Genomic DNA, 25,287 nt, shown 5'->3' with positions numbered 1-25,287 from the left:
TGGGCTTATGTAAGAGGGGCAATTATCACCTGCTGGCACACAGACAGCAAGCAGAACTGCCGTCTGCTCCGAGCGGTTCACGACTGAATCGCATAAATAATTTAAGCAAATGAAGGAAGATAACTGCATTGCCCGCTTCCAGCCTGATCCGCAGAAAACCTAACCGCGTTATTTCCACGGATGTACTTTTCGTCCCACATTTGGGGCGCGCTGCCGCACTGTGCCGCGGGACTCGCGGCTCCGGCGCGGACGGGCAGAGGACGCACCGCCCGCTCGTGCACGCGCGGCCCCGCGCTCAGCCCGGGCCCCGAAGGGACAACGCCGGTGAGCGCGCGCCGCCTGCCGGGCACAGCGCCGCCCGCTCGCACCACAGCGCATGCGCGGAGCATGCGCAGCACACGGCCGCCGGCTCACGGGCCCTCGCGCGCTATGACGTCACCTCGCGCCGGAGCGGAACGATGACGTCACTGGGCGCCGGCGTCCGCCTCGTTATGTCAGGCCGCTGCGAGCACTGAGGGGGGGCTCTGAGGCTCCTGCGTTGGCCGCCCGGCGCTCCCACTCAGCAGCCACGGCTGCGCTGCTCCGCCCGATGCGCGGCAGTGTCCAACGGGCGGGAGCGGGACGCGGCGGGAGGCCGCTAAGCGCTCCGCCAATCAGCAAAGGGCTTCCCCGCCGCCACCAATCAAAAGTGCAGGTTTCCAAAACAAGAGCGATGAGCCAATGGAAAAGGCCGCGGTGCCGGCGCTCCGGCCAATCGCATCCCACTGCCCGCCGGGCCGTGCCCGCGGCCTCCCAGCAGCAGGGGGCGCGCGCGGCGGCGGCGATGCAGCCGGGGGCGGAGCGGAGGCGGCGCCGCCGTCGTCGTCGTCGTCGTTTTCGTCGCCGCCGCCGCCGCCGCCGCGCACCAGTCCGCCCGGCTCCGCCTCCAGCGGCGCTGCGCTCCCGCGGGCCCGAGCAGCAGGTAGTGCCGCGCGGCGGGACCGGCCGCTCGCGCTCAGCGGGGCCCCGGCGTGGGAGGGGGCGCCGGGGCGGGGCCTTCTCCTTCCTCTTCCTCTCGCGGCCCGTTACGGCGCGGCGGGAGCGCTCCCGCCCCTCTCGGTGCCGTCGTCAGCCGCTCCCGGGCGTCGTCGCCGCGTCCCCGGTCCTGCCCCTCCCGGCGGCCCTCCCCGCCCCTCTCGCGGTGGGCGGTGCCGGTCGGTTCCGCCGTTGGAGATGGCGGTGCCGCCGCTCGGAGCGAACAAAGGCAGCGGGGGAGCCCCGGTCGCGGCCTCGGCCCTGGCGGGGCGGGCGCAGCTGCCGGCGGCGGCGCGGGCTCGGCGCGGCCACGCGCGTTTCCCGTCCCGCGGACGCGGCTGTGACAAGTTGTCGGCGCCGAGTAAAGTTTGAAGGCAGCGGCGCGTGGGGAACGGGTTCGGTTCCGGCCGGGGCTGAAGGTAGCTCGGGGGTCCCGCCCGCGTGGGGCTGTGCCGCAGAGGGATCGGCTCGGGGCTGCTTGTTGCGGCGGAGCTGTGTCGGCAGCGATCCCGGGGACGTTTCCGTGTGCTGTGTGCCGTACGAAGATTTAATTTAAGATTCCTGCGACCCAGCGAGCGAACTCAGTGATGCGTGGCGAGAGGACGTGCTTCCAACTCCTGGAAAGCCGCATCTGTCCACGCGCGGCCGTGGTATTTGAGCTTTAACAGCGCAGAGGCAGCGCTGCGAGGAGCACTGCCTGGCAGCTGTGCGCTGTGCCCCAGGGCAGCGTGGAGCGCTGCTGGACGTGTTTGCGATAGCTGGAGTCGTTGCTGCCCACAAGGAGCTGTACCGGGGCCATTTGCTCAGCTGAAGGTCACAAACTCCCTGTGTTAGTAGCTCTTGTCCCCAAATAACGATGCGTGTTTTTCCTCTGCTCGCTTTTCCTCTCCCAGTGAGCTGTCTGAACAATCGTGTGCATAGGAGAGGCTCAGTCCTGCCCCGCTCCTTACCGTGCAGAGCTCAGTTTTCAGCAGAGGGCACTCACGGGGTGAGCTGCAGGTAGCTGCCCCCTGGGGTTACCTTGGCTCTAACAGCAGCAGAGTAGTTCAGCTTTTCATGATGTCTGTTCTATTTCTGCCTCTATTGAATCACTTTGGAGTCTTTGAAAAATGCCACGAGGTCTACTAGTGGTGATTGCTGGGCTTGAGGTTACACAGTGTGCTCGTCCTTCTCGGAGCCCCAGCACCCGGGTTCCTTCTGCAGAACTGAATTCTCTGGACTCCGTGTGAGTTGGCTGGTTTGTGTTCCAGAGATCCGCTTTGCTTTGGAATGTAGTCCAACATTTGTTGTGTTCAAATCCCCTTTGCCTAAAGAATTATCCTGGGTGTATCCTATGCTTTGACACTGTCCTTTACAGCGTGGCTTGCATGCCTCAGAAGTGACCAAGTATAGAAACAAGAGCATTGTCTTGCCCTGTGCTGGGAGGAAAGCATGTAACCAGTAAGAGGTGCAGGCAGCTTTGTGTAAGAGACAGCTATATGTTTTCCCGTTTGTGCCATCTCTGGCAGAATTGTTGTCCTCCCTGACTCAGTGTGACTGCCTGAAGAGGTGATGTTGACTGTTGGCAGTGAACTTTGTCTTTGCTTCTGCTTTTGTGAGATGTGATTGAGTTGAAGCCTGTGGTGAGGATGAACCAGTATGAATTGCTCCTCAACTTGTTTGACTTCAGCAACTTCTTGCTGTGCCAGATTTAATAAATGGAGCTTGAATTGGTCATATAGCAGCAGTGGTAGAAATATGGCTTCTAATGCAACGGTCAGTTTCCCTGTGGCCTTAAATTACTGATGCAGTGGTCTGTTTTTGTTTTGTTTGTAGCATCTCGTGATTCTTCCTGTGCTTCAGGTTGTGCTTTTCACTGAATCTTACAGAGCAGCATTTTAACTTTTGTGTGTATGTACACATGCATGTTTGTTTTAAATTCTGCCTCTTCAGATGAGGGAGAAAAGTTGTTGCTAAATAGGTGATTTTGGTGAACTTCGAAAGTGAGTGACATGAGCGTGCATGTGCTGCATGGTGGCAGAGCAGTGCTGCAGGCCGCCTTCTCTCGGCCGTTGCACGCGTCTTCTCCGCCTGCTTAACTTGAGTAACTGTAAATCCATTAAATGATGTGAAGAAAACATATCACCAATTCCAACTAGTGAAATCATGCTTAAGTGTTCAGTTGGTAACGTGGAATGGAAGTAATGAGCTGTGAGGATGAGGCAGGAGTTCTTCGCTAGTGCTGATGTCCGGGGGTCTCCCCAGGCAGGCGGTGGGTGCACGGCCCTGCTGCTTCCAGGCACACCACAGTGTTGGGCTGGCAGCCGCAGACTTGAGAGTTGGGTCTAACAGTAGTTTCCTAACAAATTGTTGTTTTATTAATAAATACGCTGGGCTTTTGAGGTAATTTCTGCTCAATACTGAAATAAATCAAGCGCAGAGCTGACCCTGCAGAAGCATTGAGCCTCAGCTTGGCTGAGCAGTACTGTGCTCACACTGTGCGTGCCATGAGCTTCAGCCCTGCTGACGTGGTTCTGCATCGTCCCGAGCAGAGAAGCAGGAAAGCAGAAATGGGGTGAGAGGTGTGGTGGGGCTGCCACGGGACGGGGCCAGCACTGCTAACAGCACTCTGTCTTCTTTCCTTTTTGAAGAGTTGCATACCCGAAAAGTGGATGTTCAGGATAACATGTCCAATGTGTCGGAAGAAAGAAGCACTAGACAACAGGACATTAAGAAAGGACTTCAGTTTATAGAGTACGGTGCTTTGGGTTTTTTTTTCTTGTCTGTGCAGGTCTGTAGGTATGGATGGCTCTGGGGAGATCTCGTACTTTAGTACTGTCAGAGGGCCCTTAGTTCTTCCTAGAATGTAATACCAGCCTCACTTTGTTCCCAAACAGAGCAGATGGGGGTGGGAGGGTATTTCTCTTCATCCTTTGAGAAAAATCAGCACTGACATTTTGTGGGTACCTGGAAATCCCCCTTCCTTTTGTGGCCATCCCACCTGAGGTGGGGCTGCTGCTTGCTGCCTGGCTGCACACACTGCTGCCTGGTGGCTTCTGCTCTCCGGAGCTGAAGTTTAACTGGATGAAAAAGCTCTCAGCAGTTAATTTGCATGGGGTCAGTGCCAAGTTCTCCCCTAAAAGGTCCTGACTAACTTGAGCAGATTCTGGAGTTTTACGTTCCTTCACTGTTCGCATAAGGCACTGCAAAAAAACCTGCTCTTTGAAAAAGGATTTAGCAGCACGTTTTCAGATAACCTGCACGGGAAGAGAAGGAGTTTCTGGTTTTCTTCCTGAAATAACAGAGGTAAAAGGCTGTTTTCTGCCAGAGAAAATCTGTTATGTGTCAGATGAAAGAGCTCTTAAAATTCCCTAAGTTTTATATGTATGACTTAATTAACATCGGTGTGCTCTTTTGACAGGTAATTTGTCATTTTATAGTGCTTATAGAAAGGTGGTGGTTCTCATATAGAAACTGTTTCTACACAGTGGAGAAGAGAAAGGAAATCGTTTTTAAACGAACAGTGTTGAGTTTTTAAACTCCAGGTTCAAAATTGTAGCACCTTTTGAAGAGGAGAGCAAGACTGGCTGTGTAGCTTTAAATGAACACAATTCATAATACTGTAATAGCAAAACAGTTGTTTAATTAAATCTGCTCAGCACAGGCTGAAAGAAGCAGCTGGATTTAGGCTGCTGCAGCGAGAGAGGTGCTGTAAGTCAGAACCAGTGTTCTCTGCTGAGCTGTGTCTCCCAGAAGTACATTCTGTTGTTTCTTTTTCTAGATCTACTTTGCCCTATCCAGGGACACAAGAACAATATGAGGTAATAAAATTATTTCTGCATTTCCAGATGTGTTTGTTGCTTTTTTGTTGTTTGTTTATTCTTGCTTTCAGTTGTCAGTTAAGGAATAATGCAGTATGAATGGTAATTTTAGAATGTCTCAGCATGGGAACTGCAGGACTACACAGGCTGTGCTACAGGTATTGAGATATTTGGGTGGCTGAGAGGTGCTCATGTAGCAGCTCAGATGAACTCTGCTGGTGTTAGGGATGAGTTTAGTGCATTCATTGGATGACATGCTGTGTCTGGTAATGTTCAGAGTAGCACAGCAGAAGTGAGATAAAGGACTTGAGTCACACGTTCTCGTGACAGATTTTGGTTACAGTATGTGTTACTGTTTTGTGTAATTTTTGAACTTACATTTTCACACTTGTCTTTCTAGTGTTTTTATCCAGCAGTAGATTGTATTGCTGGACTTGAGAATACAATACTTAAGACTGTTCCTGTTCACATTTTACATTGCAAAAGTCTTGCTCGGTGAAAGCAGCCTTTGTGTGTGACTGGTTTGCCAGCTGCTATGGCTGCTGTTTGCTAACAGTGCAGGGAACACAGATACGTACACCTTTTTGAAGTTACATCCACAGAGTAATGGCTGTACAAGTCCTTCTGCCTATCTTTTATTTTCATGTATTGTGATGCTGAGTATTTAAGATTGTCTTGAAAAAAAAAACTAATATAGAGGAAAAAAAATTGATTTCATTTTGTTCCATGAATTTACATTTTCTATTGAATTATGTATTGGGAATATGGAAGGTACACAACAAATACTGTTGTTCATGAGTGTTTTTCTTTATTACAGTTATTTATACGAGAACTTGTTAGAAATCTTTTTAATGAAGGGAATGATGTATATCGAGAAGGTGATTGGAGAGGATCGCTGAACCACTATTCAGAAGCTATAAACATAGCAGATTATGCCAATTCTGAAGAAATCCGTGTTTCTGATGATATTTTAGAGAAGCTGCATGTAAACAGGATAGCATGTTTTTCAAATATGGTAAGCTTCTATCAGAACAGTATCATGTCCTGAGGATAATCCACTAATGCTGTGAAGGCATGGGAAGTTTGATAGTGAAAAGCTCTTGGTATTGCTTTGAGAACTGGCATGTTCCTAACAGTCATTTTGGCATATTCCTTAATCTCATAGTTTTACAAGTGTAATCACCTGGATATCTTTAGTTACCAATACTAATAGTACTAGAATAAATAGCAGAAGAATCAGAACTGTAGAATCATGGAAGGGCTTGAGATGGATGGGACCCCAGGATCATCAAGTTCCAGCCCCCTGCCACAGGCAGGGCCACCGACCTCCAGAAGAGTCATACCAGACCTGAAAGCTGCTAAAGAGTATTTCAGTCTATATTGCTGACTGCTCTTGAGTCTGCTACTTCCTCTGTGCAGTAAGATGGCTCTTGAGAAAGAATTGTCTTCCTCCCTCTTACTGGACTTTGTGTGAATGATAGTCCTCCATTTTAGTGGTACAGGTCACTGTTTAACAGTTCATATGTATGGTGTACTGTGGCCTTGGTGGATGTTTTATAGTGTTTCACTACCTTCACCTAATACAATTCAAATTCTCTATTCCAACAATAAAAATTGTTCTGATTAGTTCCTTTTTTCTTGTCTCCCCCTCATAGGGTCTGCATGAAAAGGTTCTAGAAGACTGTGAGATAGCATTAAGATTAAATGAAAATAATTTTAGAGCTCTCTATCGGAAAGCAAAAGCATTGAATGAGCTGGGAAGGTATAAAACAGCTTATGATGCTGCAGCAAAGTGTTCTCTTGCTGTGCCACAGGTAGGCAAATGATAATTTATGGCTCTTTCTTCAGAATTAATACAGAAAAAGTGAACTTACATCAAAAGCATTGCTTTTTTTGTTTGCTTTAAGTGCAGGTTTTGTGGTGGTGTTGTTTTATTCCTCAGTTCTTACTGTTTACTTTAAGTGTGAAGACCTGTAGCAGAACATACAGGCAGAAAGATCACCAAAAGAAATATATTCCTATATGGATCGAGGGCCATCAGCTTTTGCAGTAAATAGTAGAACCACGGAATTAACTGTTGTTTAAGATGCTCTAGACAGTTATGAACTCTGAAGAGAAAATGCACCCCTAGTTATAAGGCGGAGTGTTTATGCGTGTGGTAGTGGCACTTTAGCTCTCCAAGCATTCAGTGATGTCACTGTTAATGTGCCCCATAAGGGCCCTTAATCGTAGGCTATGTCTGTGTTAGCAGGCAGCAGGTGCTGCAGCAGGACAAGATCTGCAGACTGCAGTGATGCTGCTGAGGATCTGATTTCTGTGCTGCTTTTTTTTTGGGGGGGGGGAGGAGTGCATCAGGTGTGCTCCAGCAGCTCTTCAGTTCCATCCCAGACGAATCTGATTTGGCTCTCTGAGACTGTTCATACCGCAAACTAAAATGCAGTGAGTGAGGATGACTGAGGAACTTCAGAAATGCATTCCTGATCTGAATGAACACAGCGATGGATCTTCTCTTAGATAACAGGGTATCTTCTGGATACATAACAGGGCAGAATACAGAGTTGATTTTCTTTCCCTTTCTCTACCTCAGAAATAGTGTAAGCTTGTTTGTGCATTCACCCCACATGTCTCTGGTTGTGGATAATCCTTATTTTTTTCATTCAGAGAAATAGTAGAGGTGGATACTGTCTGTCTTCTGGCTTATTTTTCCAAACCTTAAAACCATGTTGCTTGAGGATCTGCGTTTTTCTGAGTGCAGCTTACAGTCCCATGTTTGTGAGAGTATAGTGTTCGTAGGAGATGCCCTGCGTGTAGGGAGCTTGCAGAACAAAGACTGTTTGAGGTGTAAACAGACGTCTTTGACCAGATGATAACACATGCATGTTATGAGATTTTGTTTCTTTTAGGATGAAAGTGTGATAAAGCTTACTCAAGAACTGGCTCAAAAATTAGGATTAAAAATAAGGAAAGCATACGTAAGAGCAAAGGTAAGATTTGGTTTTAACTTTTACAAGTTGTTACAGTTTTAACAGAGATGTTGAGTTTTTCCCTTGATCAGTTTTGTGGCTAATGAAGGTTTATTTTCATTGCAGCCACCCTCGAATTCAGTTTCTAGTGATGTATCAACTCAGGTGAGATTTGACATGTTGTTAAGTGCAAGCTGACTTTAAACTACAGGGAGTAACTGTTTCATCATTTCACAGTGATTAAGTGAGAATTTGCAGTTAACGTTCAATTTTGGACTTGAGGGTTCTGGTTTTTTGCATTCAGCTTTGCTATACACTAATTGCAAACTAGTACTTGTACATTATCATTCAAGTTATCTTTGTGGGATGAATGAGCTAAAACTTTAAACCCACTGCAGTGAATATATTTACTTTTAACATCTGTAGGCAAGGACATAGTTATTGTTTATTCCATATAATGGAGAGTAATGAAAGTGAAGAATGTTAGAGTGAAGGAGTATCTTCAGATTTGTTTGTTTGACAACATTTGACCTTCATGAGCAGCTGAACTTGTATTTATCTTCCTGTTGCTAATGTATCTGAGTAGCACCAATGAAGAAGAGTTCTTCTTTATCTTAAATGAACACAATTCTTAAAGAGTTTTTCAGGTGTAATAGACCATTTAGCTGTAAAGGAGGACTTAGGGTAGAATGAAGAAACACAAGAATGGCTCCTTTAAGGTGCTGCTTTGCCAAGTATCAGTCTCACTGTTCTTTCATTGGTTGGTTACAGATTTTTAGTGATAGAGCAATTGCATTTCAGTCTGCAAAGGGATGCTATATCTTAATAATTTTTCACCCTTAAATCCTCTGGACTTAATAACTTACAAGTTGAATTAAACCTAATTTAGAGAACTTACATTCTTTGCCTGCAAATATGTGTTTGAAAACTATTAAAGGCTCTTGTGCAAAGTACTGAGAGGTATTTTTTTCTCACTTTCAGAATTCTTCTTCTGTAGAAGATATTGAGTTAGGTGAGTCTTGTGTGTGTTAGAATATTAATACTAGGAAACTAGATACATAATATATCTAGTTGTATTTGTAATGAAGTTTATTAATAAGAAAATTTAAGTTGTCTTTTGAAAGATCTGTGTCAAGAGTCTGTTATCTTTATCTGTGAAACTACACATTCAAGTGCCTGAGCCAGTCCTCATCTTGATAGGACTGAAACTGCCATTAATATAATTGTTTCACTGACCTGTTAAACTTGAAAGAATAGGGAGGGCAGAGCATGCCTGAGGTCCTCCTACATATCAAGCCTGTAACTCTTCCTATCTTTTTAAGTTTGAACAATATATGAGCACAGGGATGTGGGTGCATATGAACTGGAAGACATTTACTGTAGTTTTGTTTTGAAATTCAAGTTTCTCTATTCTCTGTCTCCTGACATCATCAGGCTAAAAGTTATGGGAGGTGTTTTTATGCCTCTAAATAAAAGTTCCACTTTTTCCTGTCTTTCTGTTTCAGATTTGTCTGATCAGAAGCAAGATACGGTTTCTTCTGCTTCTTCGTCAGCCTTTGCTTCTGAATTGTCTAAAGTGGCATCAGTACCTATATCATCTTTACCTTCTGTTATGTCTCTTCAAGTGGAAAGCACTTCTTTGCCTTCTGCAACATTGACAAACGGAGGAAATGTTCCTTTCTCTATGCCAGAAGCATGTTTAGACTGTGGAGATGGAGATATAATTATTGGGGAAGAACTTGATGAATTACTTGATTCTGTGCCTGATCCAGATGAAAGCATAATGGTAAAACTTTGCTTTCTTTTGAGTGTTTTGTTTGTGAGTTAACTTTTATGGTTACATTGAGCCGTAGTTGTGTACAGTCAGGTTGATTCTCTCAGATGTGAGGGCTTGAAAATGTGGCTATAAAGGTACCAGGACATGGCAGAGCTCCAAGGAAATCACACTGAATTTGTGTGCTGGAAGATTTGAGTGAGGTTGTTGGTAGATTGATACTGCTTTGAAAAGTACTGCTACCAACACTACCACTGTGGGAGGGATATTACTTCCAGAAAATAGCATGAAAAGTAAAGCAGGTATCTGAAGTGTGAGTTGGAGTGTATCTGTTGCAAATGAGTCCTCTGTCAACCAGAGGGTGTTCGGTGTACACACCCTGGGGCTGTAGAAAGTCAAGCTCATGCTTACAGCTTTGCAGGGCAGCATTGTTCTGATTGCAAAACTACTGCTTAGTGCACTAGAGCTTTGTCCAGGCCAAAGTGGCAGATAACCAGAAGCAGCCCATCGTGAGGCTAACTTTTTGTATTTGTTAAAGAGATTATTAGAAAAATTGAGGCGTTTTATGAGTTATTCTTCATTACACTGCCATTCTAGAGTTAGAACATATAAAGCATACAGAGTTCCTCAACTGTCACTCAAAATGAAAGCTCTGATTGATGAGCAGAGATGGCTGAACTTAATAGCAAGGTTACTGACTCTGAGCTGTCTGTGACAGTTATTTGGAGCCTTTAATATTGCACTATTAAATGAGGATCTGGCGTGTTGAATTTTTCAATTAGTTGAGACTTTTATTTCTCATGTAGCTATGGATACAGCTGTAAAAAAGATTGATTGCAGAAGTGGTTTTGTCTTGAGCCTGATTTCTTGATATGAAAAATGCTTAGGCTTCTTACTGTAAGCTTTATGCATTTTGTTTTGTTGTATGTGTCAAGGAGATTTCAGATGTAATTATTGTTAAATCGTAAGAAATCTGCCATAGTAATGGCAAACATTATTTTTTGAGATAGATTGAACCCTCATGTAGTGTAGAACCTGAATGTACTTGGGAATGAGACATTGCCCACTCCATGCAGACCAGTTTGGTCAGCCTCCAGACAAGGAGGGAGCTTCTTGTGGCAGCAGCTGAGAGGTAGGGAAAGAAGCTCCCAAATTCTGTCCCTAGCAGAGGTACACAGAAGGATGTGTGGTTTTCCTTTGAGAGAAGGTAAATTGGCTTATACAGACATTGATGTCATTTAATATCACCCCAGGATCTATTTCAGTGCTAGCTCTTAACTCCTTACTGTTTGAATTATATTCTCTTTATTTAGAAAAATTTGTGTATGTTTCTGACTCCTCTTCCCACTGGTTCATAAAAAATTCAAGATCTCTTCTTAAATTCAGCCATCCGAACCTTTAAAGTGGTTGATTTATGGATAATTCCTTGCATTAGAGCCCTGGGATGTGATTTTTGCAGTTCTGAACAGCACTGTAGTGTATCTTTCGTTGTTGTTTTTCTCTAGGCTTACAGAAACGTATTGAAAACCATATTAAAAGGAAGATTGTGTTGTTGAGGTTTTTTTTCCCTGTGTGAACCTTTTGATTTCTTTTTATCCAGCAAACTTCAGGAGCCAGGGGACCTATTCCTGCAGGAAGCGTGGCTCCGAGCGTACCCTTCTCTGCTTCTTTGCTGGGGACGTTGCCAGTCAGTACAGGATTTGTTCCTTCACCCTCTCTTTCAGAAATCTTTTCACAGCCTTTGGCTTCTTCACTGGAAAATTTTTGTTCACCATTAAGCACCTTTTCAATCAGCGACCCAAAAAGAGGTAAAAAAGGAGTCTAAATATATAACCTTACGATGTGGGAGAGAGTTGTGAGTGAGCCAGATGGACTCCTTGTTTAACAACTAAATTTTCACTGCTACTCACTAATACTTAGCACTTGCAGAAAATGTGGCCTGTGCTCACATTTGGAGCTCTGCTGATAACCAGTGTTGGCAGTACACGAGATTTTATAGAGAAAGCTGTTGTTTACTTCGGGTCTGCATATGTGTGCTCTAAGCTCTTTCTGTTTGTTTCTTTTCCATTTATTGTGGAAGTTAACAGCTTCAGGTGAACAAGGGTTAAGGAGGAACCGTGTTAACTTCAGGGTTTATTTATTTATGTATCTGTTGGAACAAAACATAAACAATAAACATGAAAAGGCCCAAAAGGCCAGTTGGTATTACTGCTCTTTGAAAAGATAGCAACATTACGTGCCTGGATTTAAGCTGTAGGTGATTGTACAGTGAAATAGGAAGAAATAGCTGGAGAACTAGGAAGGATGAAATAAATTTTGCCTCAAATCACCAGGGCTACAGAATGCACTCTTAAGAATGAAGCTGAATTGACAAAATAAAAAATAATCTTTTGTGTCTGCATTCAAGTTTTGCTTATCTAGCTACCCTTTTTATACTTCTCGAGCAGCACCTTTGTTCCTTCAGCATATGTCTGTGGAGCTGCTGCTACTGTTAGTGGTTATGCTGACAATGATTACTTGGTTGTTTTTAAACCAAGATGTTACAAGGGGGATTTCACATAATTGGAAAAAGAAAAATAACAGTACAGAACAACATAGCAAACAGCAACAACAAAATTGGTAGCTTGTTAAAAAACAAACCTCTGGTACTTAATATCTCTCAGGAATTAGAAATAGTGTTTTGAATAGGATGCTTTGGGGAAACTGAAATAATTGAAACTTTTTTCTTTAGACCTCTCAAATTCAGCTTCTAGAGACGGAACACCAACACTTAGCAGCAATAACTCTCCATTGTTTGTAAGTATCTTTAATGTCTTCTTTTCCATCAGTTCAAATGTTGATATGTTAAGGACTTAACATAAATCTGAATTTTTATGGTAAGAACTTTTTTCTGTTAAGACTTCTGAAATATGGTTCTGCCATGGGAGAAAATTGTATAGTAGCTCAAAGCAGCAGTAGTTGCACGTGGGGGGGAAAAAAGCTTTCTAAAATTTACTAAGGTTGTTTTGTATCTGCAATCTGACTGCTATCATAGCTACTTTTTCATTCTGAGGAAGTTACTCTAAAATGTTTTAACAGTGTAAAGTGTAAAATAACTAACCTGAGAGAGAAAATCTCCTTGATGGTCTTGATGCCAAATATTATGAGTCCCGGGGAGCTGTCTTAGTACAGGAACAGAGCAGAAACTGTCTTGTGCCTGACAATCCATCTGGTCTCTGTTCTGTAGTTGTGCTGTGGAGTTTGCATTCTTATGGGCTGTGTTGTACTGATAGTCTGGCAATTACTTCTGTTCTCCCTGTACTTGGTTGGGTCTTGTTATATGCTTGGTAGGCTGAGTGTATGGCTTTTATGAAATCCCCACGTCCACTTTTGAGATGTACTTAAGTTTGTACTTGTTTTTTTCCATGCAATCTATTTTATGCTTTGAATAATAATTTCAGTAAACTAATCCTTTTTTTGTGGATAACTGAAATGAGATGGCTCAAGTAAAATATGCTTTCTTCCAACAGATAAATGGCCCTAGTAGTTTGTTTGGGTCCGAAAATTACATGGGAATTTCAGGTCAAACTAGAAATGATTTTTCAAATGTTTTTAGCAGTGCAACTGCTAATATTCCTGTACCTTCAGCACTTGTGGGACGAAACCCATTAGAAGGCACTCATGAGCTAAGACAGGCCTGCCAGTTGTGTTTTGTCAAAAAAGGTAAGGGGCAGTGGGTCTCAGCTGGGTTGATTTAAAAAATAACAATAATAATAAAAAGCTTATATTTAAGATACTACGAAATAAAACAAGTGAAAATACTTTCGGCTTCTGAATACTGTTCAATTCTGACTTGTTCTTCGCAGAAGTAATGCGGCCTTGTTATTAAGGAACTGGTAGAATGTTGCGACAGCTTTCTTTCTTCTTTCTTCTTGTCTCTATTTCTTGATTTCTAAAGCCACCACCAGTCACCACATGCTTTCCCCAAGCTGTAGGTCTGCTATGTAAGGTCATTCACATTCTGTATTCACTTTCCTCCCAATGCCCAGGGTACTGTGAAGAATGACACCTTTACTCAAGACTAAAAAAACTTGCAATACCCTCTCTGATTGGCCATGGGGAGTTGAACTGCAGTTCAAAGTACCTGGTAACCTTCACATCCCATCTGTTTTATTGTTTTTTTTTCCAAACTAATTCTAAATCATAATCATGAGGCTTCCAAACCTTAGTAATAATTAACTCCACTGTATTGACTTAAAGGATCTTAACCTGTACTGGGCTTTAATATAACTAATCTTCTAGGCTTGAGCTGTTGCTGTTAAAAAGAGCTGTATTCTATAAGCAATAGCTTTTGTTAAGACTAATGTTTAAAAAAAAAAAACCTGCCATTGTGCTTCAAGTCACAGGTGTCAATATTAAAGTACACCATAGTAATGGATCTTGTAGAGAATTGTATTGAGAAGTTTTGAGGATGGCTATTGCAGTTTTAAGAATTTTTTTTTTAGGTTTAAATTATTTTTACAGTAAAAATATATGAAGTGATTTCAAACATGTTAAGAGTGCAGAAGCTGTAGAACAGTGGAAGAAATGCTTAGTGTCTTCACTGTCTTGAATTCTTTATATCAGTACATCTATTTCTTCTGTTTCTGTGTATCTCTATCAAAGCCTTCAGGTGTCTCCTGCTTATACAGCCTGAAATTACACTGTTCCATCAACTTGTCCAGGGAGAATGGGTCACACTCTTGTTTTCATACTCCCTTAAATATCAAATAGCAAAGTTCACTGAGCATTGCTAGTCTTACTCCCTGATGTCTTTCCTTTAGACGTAATATAACCTTTACTTGAGTGTCATCCTAAAACTAGAGTTTAAACCTAGGCACACTTTTCCTTCCCAAATAACAAAGCTCTGGGACTGACATTTGTGTTTTGGACACATGTACTTCTTGCCTAGTGTTTTGAGTCTGAACATAGTAGCTGTTTTATATAAGAAAAAATGAATATTAAGTGGGCCATGTGCTAATCTTTGGTGTTCACCTGCATAGACTGCTTGTAAATCAGCAAATTAAGTTTTAAAGTAATGTTATGGAGAAGTATACTTTGGAATTTGACAAAAAGTAGTGATTTGTTGCTGCCTCATAGTACTTACGAGATTAAAAGTACTCCTTCCGTGCTTTTTATTGCCAAGACTGGTCATTTTGTAAGTATTTATTTTTTTCTGTTCTGCTCAACATGGCTGCTGATGACTTTTGGTTCTTCAGACCTGCTGGTGCAGTTAAGAATTCCATGCACTGTGTTTGTGTACTTTGCTTTTGGGTATATGTGCCAGTCTGTGCGTGGAGACTGTGCTGTGGTTATGTGAATATAAGCAATTCTGTGATTGTTTCAGGTCCTAAATTACTGGATTATGCTTACCACCCTAATTTAGAACATAAATGTAAGAAGGATATTCTGATTGGTAGAATAAAAAATTCTGAAGATAAATCATGGAAAAAAATACGTCCAAGACCAACAAAAACACAGTATGTGGGACCATATTATATATGTAAAGGTATGTGTGTTATAGATAGTAAAATGTTAATGTTTGTGTTCAAATGTCTGTTTGGTTTTTCACAGTGGAGTATTGAATGAGATTTTATTACTTGTTCATGGGAGATGGGGAAGGAAGTTACAAGGCTCTTTATATTTTCAAAGTCATGAAGGGAGCTATATTTTGGCATTTAATCATTTAATCACATTACTGTGATTATTTAGAAAACATGAGCTGTACTTCTGCTCCTCATCATGAATCTGCATCACCTTGGGCCACCTTCGTTTTCCTTCTTTTCCCTGTGAGTTGTGTCCACAGTACAGATAACTCTTGACCAGCACTGAAGTAGTTATCTTCTGATTTCTGACATTGCCCCAGAAGTTTTGGTGTGCATACATGTCTCTGTTTGGCCAGCAGCACGAGTGGTGGAGGACAGATGATGCGGTGACTACAGCAGGTCTGTCAGTATGCACCCCCCATCTGATCACAAGTCAGGCTCTTTCAATAAAAACACACTCTGGACTCGGAGGGACGTGCAGGACAGCCATTTCAGCTTCTTGTAGGTTGGCAAAAGAGCTGGTCTGACTGTCATCCAGTCTTGGCAGATACCATTGCCCTCAATACAGTGTATTCTGAGTACTTAATATGCAAAATAACAATAACAAGAAAGTATTCTTTTGCAGTATGGACTGCTTATGATTGAAGCAAGATGACTGGGCTGTTACTAATGGCTGTATCTGGTGGTATTTAAGCAAAGGTGTCCTTGGTTCTCAGCACTGTGGCCTTAGAATGCAGAAAGATAGTTGGTGTTGAAAATGTAAAACTCCTCGGTAAGGCTGACACACACACACAGTCAGTGGGAGGTTCTGCTTCTGTCTGCTGGACTTCACAGCGGAGGTACCTTGGCTCTTAGCTGGTAAAGGCTTTAAGATGAGCTTACAGTAAAAGTTGTGTAAAAGCAGTGTCACATTCAGTGTTACCTTTTAGATGTTGCTGCTGAAGAGGAGTGCAGATATCCAGGGCACTGCACGTTCGCATACTGCCAAGAGGAGATAGACGTGTGGACGCTGGAGCGCAAAGGCGCGTTCAGTCGAGAAGCTCTTTTTGGAGGAAATGGAAAGATCAACTTTACTGTGTCTCGACTTCTTCAAGAACATCATGGATTCTTTATGTTTCTTTGTGAGGTGCTGCTTTATCTCTAATGATATAATAAAAAGTGTAATAAGTAATATAATTATCCTGCAAGAAATGCTTTTGCTCGTGACTAACTTGTAAATTTTGGAATGCTTTTCAGTAATAACCTGACTAGCTTTGAAGTAGAGACTTAAATATATTTGAATAAATACTCTGTAATTACTCGTTTTTGTATTCCAGAAATGTTTTGATCATAAACCCAGAATAATAAGCAAAAGGAACAAGGATAATTCATCTTCTTGTTCTCACCCAGCTATGCATGACTTCGAAGATAACAAGTATGTCTGAAATAACCATCTCTCTACATTTCAAATTAAAAGCAAAGACTTCAGGGCATTTTTGAATATTGATTTTTCATTTCTTACTCGTTGATAATTTTTTTTCCTTGCTGGCTGTCGTGCTTTGACAGTGTGGCTAAGACAAACTTGCCCCATGTGAGTAAATTGTAAGTCAGCTATGTCTTTATCAACGTGTTCAATATCAGTGGTGTCCACCCTCATGTTTGGATCCTACTTCTTTGTGAGTTAGCAGCTTTTCCACGTGGTGAGCTGTGTTGGTGTAATTATATGCATGGTCCTGAATTTATAGAGGATTTTCTAAGTATCTTCTTTCTTCAGCCTGGTTTGCTTATTCTGCTCTAGTTTTAACCTAGTTGGTTAAGTACAGGTTTACCTTAATTGCCTGAAATTAATTGCCTGAATTAGACTGTAGGTCTTAATAATTCATTCATACAAAGCAATGTAACAGAAGTCCCTTCAATTATTCTTTGAAAGGTAAAAAGATTTCAGAGCAGCATTAGTGGATTTTTGATACTATGTACACTTAAGTTTTTATATGAACAAAATGGAAGTGGGAGTGTTTTAATTGCTTTATTCACGTTCTACTTCCCTACACTGAGGAAATACCACAGCTGTAAGAGCATGGCTTTTACAGTGATGCATGAACTATTTCTTTAATGATGCTTTAAAAAAAAGATAAGTTCTTGTGTTTGTGATGAGAATAGCATATATACTTGAAATGAATGCAGTACGCTATGCTGCTTGGAAGCCAGCGATCCAGCTGGGTTGGATTCAGTGATGCTTTGCAGAAAGGGAAGCTCTTGATTTCACGAGCACTCATTTGTAATGTTGGTTTGCTCAGACTGGAAGCAATAATTAGGTGCTACTTCCTTTTGGGAGCTGCTGGTGCCAGGTGAGTGTTACAAAGGCATTTGAGTAAGCTGTGATAACCGTGGGTGTTTTGCATTTTTTTGCCACATGTTGAAGTCATTTAAGACATTCCTAAGACTGACTCATCTTTCAACAGGTGCCTTGTCCACATTTTGCGAGAAACTATGGTGAAGTATTCCAAAATTCGCCCTTTTCAAGTTCGGTGTCAGCTTGACCTGTGCAGGCACGAGGTGCATTATGGCTGCTTAAGAGAGGATAAATGCTTTTATGCTCACAGCCTGGTAGAGCTTAAAGTCTGGATAATGCAAAAGGAAACAGGTATGTTTAACAAAGTGCTTGTCGTGCTCTTTGTTTTGTTCTGCTGCTTCTTCCTCGTCTCAGCTCCTGAAAGCAGCATCCTGGGAAAGGTGCTCTGACTTCCAGTCCACTGAAACCTTTCGCAGCAGTGTGTTAGAGAAATGGTTGCATAAATAGGGCTCAATATGTTGATAAGTTTACTGGCTGCTGAATATTAGAAAGGCCTTAATAATCAGTACTGTCAGGACAGCTTATTATCATCTGATACTTATTTTTATTGGAATAAAATCATAAATCTCACACAGTTACTAAATCCAAGTCAAACCAGATTTGCTCTTTTTTTTTAACATTCACAGTTTAGAAGATCTTGATCAGATATCTTCTTAGTGGAGCCCTGGATGGGGAAAAAGAAAAAAGAAAAAAAAAAAACAGAAAAATTTTGCCATTGTTCCAGTCCATTCCCACGTACAGGAGCCTCATTTTCTCTGCAGTTAAACTTTTCATTTAGCTTGGTGTTGATCTGATATTGTTCCGTAGTGAAGCAGACCATAAATGCTCGTGGGTGGGCACCCTGCCTCTCAGTAGTCTAACTTCTTAGTCAGGTTTTCTGTTCCTGTTTACACAGAAAGCTTAGTGTTTTTGATGGTGTTTTTTTTTGTTCTTGCTGGTTTTTGTTGGCTTCTTAGAAGATAACAGATTTCAATACTTTATTTCTAGCTGATATCTTTTGAACTGTGTCTCTGTACTTATTGCCCTTCCTTGGTCATGAGTTCAAAACTGCTCATAATCTTTTTGTTTTCAAATGTAAAATAATTGATGAACTGTTGGCAGTAAAGAGTTTGTGGCCCAGCATAGTCACTTATTTGTTCTACTTTGCTCTGTATGATTGTAATGTACTTAAGTAGTTGTGTTGGATCATTGTGATGTGCAGAGGAAAAAAGAAGCTTGGCAGTTTCCATGTGGTGGTGCAGTGGTGCTGGCATTTTTTTCCCTTTCTGCCTTCAGTTTATCTATTCTTGTAGCAGTGTGATAACATATCACACAGACATGAAAATTTTAGGGTAAGAAAGTCAGGGAAAGTGAAGAGATGACTCTTTCTATGCGGATTTCCAGTCTCTCTCTCTCCTGAGCTGAACCTTTAGAGGTCTTCTGTGTGAAAATAAAGCAGTTATTTTCTGTTTTTAACCACTGCTGCTACAGAGTTAAGCATAGCAAATACTTCCTCTGTAATTTCTATTTTGAAGTAAGGGTTGGGCTCTACAAGAAGCTCGCTTTGCCACAAAAGGATGTGTTTCATGTTTGGAAGGATGTGTTTGTGTTGCCCTCATACTTCCCTGAAGTCAGTTAAAGCTCTGGCTCTTGTTCTGACTCTGGTTCTCTGCTCTCAGAATGAAGCTGCTCTTCTGAGTGTAAGGTGTGGGAAGAAAACAAATCCTGCCCCAGGAAAGAAATGTTTTACCAACCCTCAAATCCAAACAGATGCTAGACCCTATTTGTGTGGAGTTACAGTAATAACTGTTACAGTATTTGAGAACACTGTATAGCTCCAATAGGAGCCTTAGCCAAAATAGCTGTAAGAATGGCATTCCTGAAACAAAGCTTAATTAACAGGGCTTGCTTAAGATCTTTTTAAAGAAGACAGAGACAATCTAGCTTTTGCCAGTTGGCATTGGGGATAGTTTTTTGTGGTCTATAATAAAATGTAGGTTTTCTATTGAGTTTGTCAGAGGATATGTTTATACAAATACTCAGATTCATCTTTCTGTATTTGGACAATGTAATTTAAAAAACTTCATTTGCTTTTTAATGTAATTTTATGTATTGCATTTATGTTTTGGAGGTGAGATTCTTAAGTATGTTTGTATGTGTATGCAGATGTGTAAATAAATGGTTGGGACTTGGGTAGCACAGCAGTTGGAGCATGTCTGAAGTTTTAGAGTAGTTGCAAGTGCTCACAAACTTTTTACTTCCTTTAAAGGTATTTCACATGATACTATTGTTCAAGAATCAAAGAAATATTGGCAAAACGTGGAAGCTAGTGCACACGGGTCACAGGTATTTTCATCTTGCCTTGAAACTAAATCTGTAGCAACTTGGATAATTCTTTTCTTTGGTCTGTGTATAACCTAGTATATTTTAGAAATTGCTTACTTCTAGTGCTTCCCAAAGAACTTTCACTATACACTTCCTTACTCCACTGACGCTTAAAATGCCTGCTTTTCTTCAACACAGTTCCTTTTTTTGCTTTGCCTATCCTGTTACAGGTGGAACAGGAAACAGAAAGCTGCCCTCAGGATGGTATTCAGGCTGCCATGGGGCAGTTAGTTATATTTTTCAATATATTGGAATTTTGTATGTTCAGTTTGTACATCATATTATTACAGCTTCTGGGCGCATATGCCTAAATCAGAAATAAGTGAGGTGAAAATGCATTCTTTAAAAAATGTCTAGATTTGAAATTTCAGGCTAAACTATTACAAGGCATATAGTGTAACAACAGCTTATGGACATGGGTTGTCAACTTTTATTGTAGGGAATAGTTCATAATTACATTTGGATTAATACATTTGGATATAAAATACCTTTTATTGTTGTGGTTTTTGTTGTTTGGTGTTTTTTTTTTTGCTTAAGATTCTTGGGAACCAAATGAAACATGGATCACTTAATTTGAAGATGAAGTTTGTTTGTGGTCAGTGCTGGAGAAATGGTCAAGTTAATGAGCCAGACAGAAACAAAAAATACTGCAGTGCAAAGGCAAGACACCCGTAAGTAAGGCAGAGAGCAAACATTTTGCCTTTCTGTCAGCTGTTTAAATCTCTTTTGAAAAAACCCTTACTTTGTTAAGGAAAGGGGTCATACAAGGAATTTTAAAAGGCATACTGAAGCGTAATAGTGTCTAGAAAAATTCAGGTAAATCCCAACTGGAAGGATGAAGGCTTTATGAATAAACATTCCAGGCTTTCCTGGTACTGTTTGATCTGCAGAGCATGTCTTCTTGAGCGTTGCTTCTCCTCGCTGAACGCACTGTTGTTACCTAGGTGGACCAAAGATCGCCGTGTGGTGCTCGTGATGTCTAACGAACGCAAGAAGTGGATGACCATTCGTCCTCTTCCTGCAAAGAAGCAAGTGCCTCTGCAATTTGATGTATGTTAACCTAAAAATAACCCTTTGGGTTAAGAAAACTGGGTAACTAAAATACCAGATGTCATGGTTTTGTGGTTTTTGTTGTGTTGTTGATATTCCACATCGTGACATCGTGTCAAAAAGCCATGACACCAGAAACTGGCCTAATTTCATCAGTTCTGCAGAAATTCCCAGGGGAGCTGGGGAATGTGCTAATAGCATTTCTCTGGAGTTCAGCCTCAACCTGTGAGATCAGTCCTTACCTGTTCCCAACGCCCTCTCTCATTGGCAGAAGTTAATCGCTTAAAAAGTGCTTTAACTAAATCCTAATTATTTGCAGTAAACATCTCAGAAATCTTTCTAACATCTGTGTGGTCTGATAATCTGACAGGTTTAGATGCAAGTACCAGGCCTGCTTTTATGGTTTACATTTTGAACTACAGTAATTTTATCAAACAGGCATGGTTTTACATTCCACGTGATACAATTGTCTGAGGGGAGAACAGTTGATAGATTTTATTTGTTTTTTTAACTCTAGTCACCATTTTTACTTTATATTCATGAAGAATATATTTTTGATTCATATTCTAGTTGTGCAATCATATTGCTTCAGGCAAGAAATGTCAGTATGATGGAAACTGCTCGTTTGCTCACAGTCCCGAGGAGAGAGAGATGTGGACATATATGAAGGAGAACAGCAGTAAGTAGAAAAGTAAAAATTAAAGTAATGCTGTATATCTTAACTGTTCTGCTCTTCATTTTTGTTCCTCAGTAAGTTTTCAATCCACTTTTCTTCTGCTACCTTTTGTAGTAGGCCTTGCAGGCACTTTATTTTATTTGAATGAGCCCTGACTGAATATTCAAAAATAGTATTAAACGAAGATAGCTGCATTAAATATTCATGACCTGAAATTGTATTTTAATAATAGTTTGTGTTATATTTGTAAAGTGTCACCAGTAGCAAATTGGTGCATGGAGCACCTTACCAAATTATCTTTACTTTGTGTGTCTGCTAGAAATATGTAACGTGTTCCTTTCCTCTGTATAGATAGAAATGGGTCTTGGTGAGTAGCTCTTGGTTCTTATCTCTAAACTGTGTAACTGTCTACACCATGTCCTCCTTTTTTTTTCTTCTTAAAATAGGTAGGGACTGAATTATGCTTGCAAACTCAGTCATACATCTAGTGTTCTCAGACTTCTGCCTTAATTGCTAATTACTTATTTTAGCTTCTGCTCTCATTAGTTCAAGACTTGGAGCAGTTGTATGACATATGGCTAAAAAGTCAAAAACCAGAAAAAGGAGATGATACATCTGCTCAGGCAAACAAAGAAAATGGGAAGCAAATTCACATGCCAACTGACTATGCTGAAGTAACAGTAAGTAATCAGAGGTGTAATTCTGAAGTCACGCTTAGGTTTTATCCCCCCAGTCAGTAATGTGCTGTTGTCCTTAGTCCTTTTAGCTTGTAGCTGGCTACATTAAATACACAATTTAACTGAGACTGTAAAGCAGTTCTTCTGAATCCTCTGAAGCCAGTGGAAATCATAAACCTTAGGTGTTGTTTAAACAACTGTATCCAGGCTAAGCAACAATTTTCAGGCTGACTTAAAAAAAAAAATTAAATGTATTAGTAACAATTGTGTGCTGGTAAAATTGGATTCTCCATGTTTTGTTTTCAAACTCCCTGTTAAACAGGTGGATTTCCACTGTTGGATGTGTGGGAAGAACTGTAATAGTGAGAAACAATGGCAGGGTCACATCTCTTCTGAAAAGCATAAGGAGAAGGTTTTCCACACAGAAGATGATCAGAACTGCTGGCAGTATCGCTTTCCAACCGGATGCTTTAGCATTTGTGATAGGTACGTGCTTTCTAAGATTTGTGTTTTGTAAACTGAAAAATTCCACTTACAGTATACATAATTAGTGTTATCACACGGTGTTCCAGTATTTCTTTCCTTGTATGTATCTTCCCACAAGAAGGTAAGTAATTAATGGCATTTGAGCATGTGCTGTTAGAAGTTGGAGAGAGACAAGGTTCCTCGTTGTGGGAGCTGATGAACTGCTCGTGTGACCTTTGTAAAGGGCCACAAGTTTACAGCAGCAGGGCAAAAACTTTTCTAAAAAAATACTGTTACTAAGCATACTTAGACATCTGCCTTCCATTACCCGTGGAACACAAGAACAGTTTTGTGTTGGATGGTGTAATTGGAGCTTTAAGGCAAGTACAGATTTTATTGGCACATCCTGCTGGTTTTTCCCAGCATTGGTTGTTCATTCTGCTGCCCCTTCAGTCCTTAAATGCAGTCTGATTTCCTGGCTGCAGTAGATTTTGGGAAGCCTGTTGGCATTTCTGTGCACTGTTGCAGTTTTGTTGCAAGGCTAAAAGCTTTGAAGTCTGAGTTCTTTGGTATCACATTAAAGATTTGGTATCGCATTAAAGATTTTGAACGTTTCAGAGATCTCAAGACCGCACAGCACACAAAGCAGGTTACTTGGGGTGTGCAGGCTTTGCATGGTGGTTTGTGCCCTGTTTTCTGTTTTTTGGCAACATTCTGAATTTGATGTTTTAAGTGCTGACAGAGCTGAGCTACACAATGTAAAGTGAATATTGACTGCCATGTTTACCAAAGAAAAAATACTGGAATAAAATGAATTCCTGAGTCATGCTGAATACTCCAAAACCAAATTCAGTTAGAAATTCCAGCCATTTTCTTTTGCTAAAACGAAGTTGTTGTGTAGCTTAATGAACTAAATGTGAAGGTCAAATGATCAGTCACATTAACTTCTTAAGGAAATGAAAGATGTTGAGTATTAAATGACTCAGTAAGGTATCAACAGAAAGAAAAGTCATCGCTTCTCCACAAATACTTGACAGCTAGGAAAGAAGAGTATAATCAATGCTAAGCAGTTAGTATCATCCTATTAAAAATGAAGTATTGTTCCAGTTGTTTTTATGTCTATAAGAAACATCTAGGTATTTTCAGATGCAATAGAAACAGTTGTCCTCGTAGTGCTACAAAAACACTGCTTGAAATGTGTCTTAACAGATATATGGCTGGTACTTGCACTGAGGGAAACAACTGTAAATTTGCCCATGGAAATGCTGAACTCCACGAGTGGGAAGAACGAAGACAAGTTTTAAGAATGAAGCTCAGCAAAGCAAGGAAAGACCACTTGATTGCTCCCAGTGATAATGACTTTGGAAAATATAGTTTTTTGTTTAAAGGTTTAGACTAATACTGAGATGACACACGTGTTACCAGCTGGAAGCATAAACCAGACAAATTGACAATAATCAAAAGCATGTGACAGAAAAGCTGCAGGTTTTCTGCTTTTATTGGCATATATTGTTCCTCCTGAACAGCAAAATGTAGTAGATTTAGGGGAATTGAGTGGACCTGTCTATGCTCTCATGAAACAGAGTGGTGAATAACAAAATCTGAAGTGTTATGTGCTTACTCACCTCCTGTTGGACGGAAAGTTAGGGAATAGGAGGGGGAGAGAGGTTGTAATGTGTAGGAAGCCTCCTAGTGTCAGTCCTTCCGCTGGAGAACTGTTCGGTATCGAGGTATTGCAAAGCAGAGAGTTCTGGGCTGAGGAAATGATGGATGAATGTTCTTCAGATCTTTTAATGGAGACGATTTGTTTAAAACAAAGTTTGCTACTTATCTATATGTAGGTTGCTAAAAAGGATTTTCTTATTAAAGATTTTAAACAAAATAACCATTTAACTACAGTATATGTTGAATGGGTATTTTTTCTCTATTTGTATGTTTCAATATAATTTACTGAAAAAGGATCTTGGAGGAAAAGCGTATTAATTTTTGAAAATGAAGTAGTTAAAACTGTTTCTTGGTCTTTGCTGTTTAAATGATGATTTTGAAAGATTACACTTGTATGTCAGTATTGTGTATCAGTGTATGGACTAATGTTGCCTGTAATAAAGAGAACTTTACACGAAGCTGTTTCTGCATGTAGCCTGTCAGGACCGAGGTCTTGTGAAAACAACGGATGGTTTCTTTGCCTGTTAGCAAAAGCTCAAGCACCTGTTGCTGAAATCTAGGTTAGCTTCTGTGTCTCAGCTGCTTGGTTTATTGTCACTGACTCCTTGGACTCGTCACATCGCTGAACTACCAGAAACGGCCCACGTGCTCGCAAAGTGAGAAGAGCTGTGTGGTGCAGGATGCAGGCAGGCACCGCCGTCCCGCCTGGGAGCAGAGCCCTCAGCTCTGACCTCGCAGTCCTGTTTATGCTGAGCTCCTGTTATTTCCTTTTGGCTTATGGCAGATCTGCATCAGCTTCGGTTTTGTGTCGATTCAGTTTTGTGCTTAAGCAAGCTTCTTTCAGTCACTCACAAGCAATTGCTAAATTTGCCTTTTGCCCCCTTTTACCTCTCCCTCCTCAAGAGCGTTTTTAGTCACCTGTCTTGGCTTATATAATCGGAAG

The 25,287-nt window shown here is 41.4% G+C and overlaps 1 protein-coding gene across 3 annotated transcripts; it reads left to right on the top strand.

The window, feature by feature from the left end:
* The first annotated feature begins 868 nt into the window (after positions 1-868).
* Positions 869-24,802, top strand: ZC3H7A (zinc finger CCCH-type containing 7A). 3 transcript variants are annotated; one of them, XM_065732945.1, is made up of 23 exons: positions 869-961; positions 3,645-3,747; positions 4,775-4,814; positions 5,632-5,829; positions 6,470-6,628; positions 7,718-7,798; positions 7,904-7,942; positions 8,759-8,789; positions 9,283-9,563; positions 11,152-11,359; positions 12,283-12,347; positions 13,061-13,253; positions 14,917-15,078; positions 16,045-16,241; positions 16,432-16,529; positions 17,557-17,738; positions 19,696-19,772; positions 20,349-20,482; positions 20,756-20,861; positions 21,432-21,540; positions 22,084-22,217; positions 22,537-22,700; positions 23,889-24,802. In XM_065732945.1, the coding sequence occupies exons 2-23, from the start codon at positions 3,680-3,682 to the stop codon at positions 24,076-24,078; spliced, it is 2,916 nt and encodes a 971-aa protein (XP_065589017.1). In that variant the 5' UTR covers positions 869-961; positions 3,645-3,679; the 3' UTR covers positions 24,079-24,802. The 3 variants fall into 3 exon arrangements, with proteins under 3 accessions (XP_065589017.1, XP_065589016.1, XP_065589015.1); XM_065732944.1 differs by lacking the exons at positions 869-961; positions 22,084-22,217; positions 23,889-24,802 and having other exon boundaries at positions 3,109-3,747; positions 22,537-22,669; XM_065732943.1 differs by lacking the exons at positions 869-961; positions 22,537-22,700; positions 23,889-24,802 and having other exon boundaries at positions 3,109-3,747; positions 22,068-22,207.
* Positions 24,803-25,287: the final 485 nt, after the last annotated feature.

This window comes from Cyrtonyx montezumae, unplaced genomic scaffold (assembly GCF_038088225.1).
Source record: "Cyrtonyx montezumae isolate F1298 unplaced genomic scaffold, pur_monq_1.0 scaffold_16, whole genome shotgun sequence".
Lineage (NCBI taxonomy): Eukaryota > Metazoa > Chordata > Aves > Galliformes > Odontophoridae > Cyrtonyx > Cyrtonyx montezumae.
This window is presented reverse-complemented; position numbering and strand designations above follow the sequence as displayed.

Excerpts from the sequence above, each read along its gene's own strand:
- ZC3H7A (XM_065732945.1), top strand. The coding sequence starts at position 3,680 with ATGTCCAATGTGTCGGAAGAAAGAAGCACTAGACAACAGGACATTAAG. Across the intron at positions 16,530-17,556 it reads CATGACTTCGAAGATAACAA|GTGCCTTGTCCACATTTTGC; the intron begins GTATGTCTGAAA and ends ATCTTTCAACAG. Across the intron at positions 22,701-23,888 it reads TGCTTTAGCATTTGTGATAG|ATATATGGCTGGTACTTGCA; the intron begins GTACGTGCTTTC and ends GTGTCTTAACAG.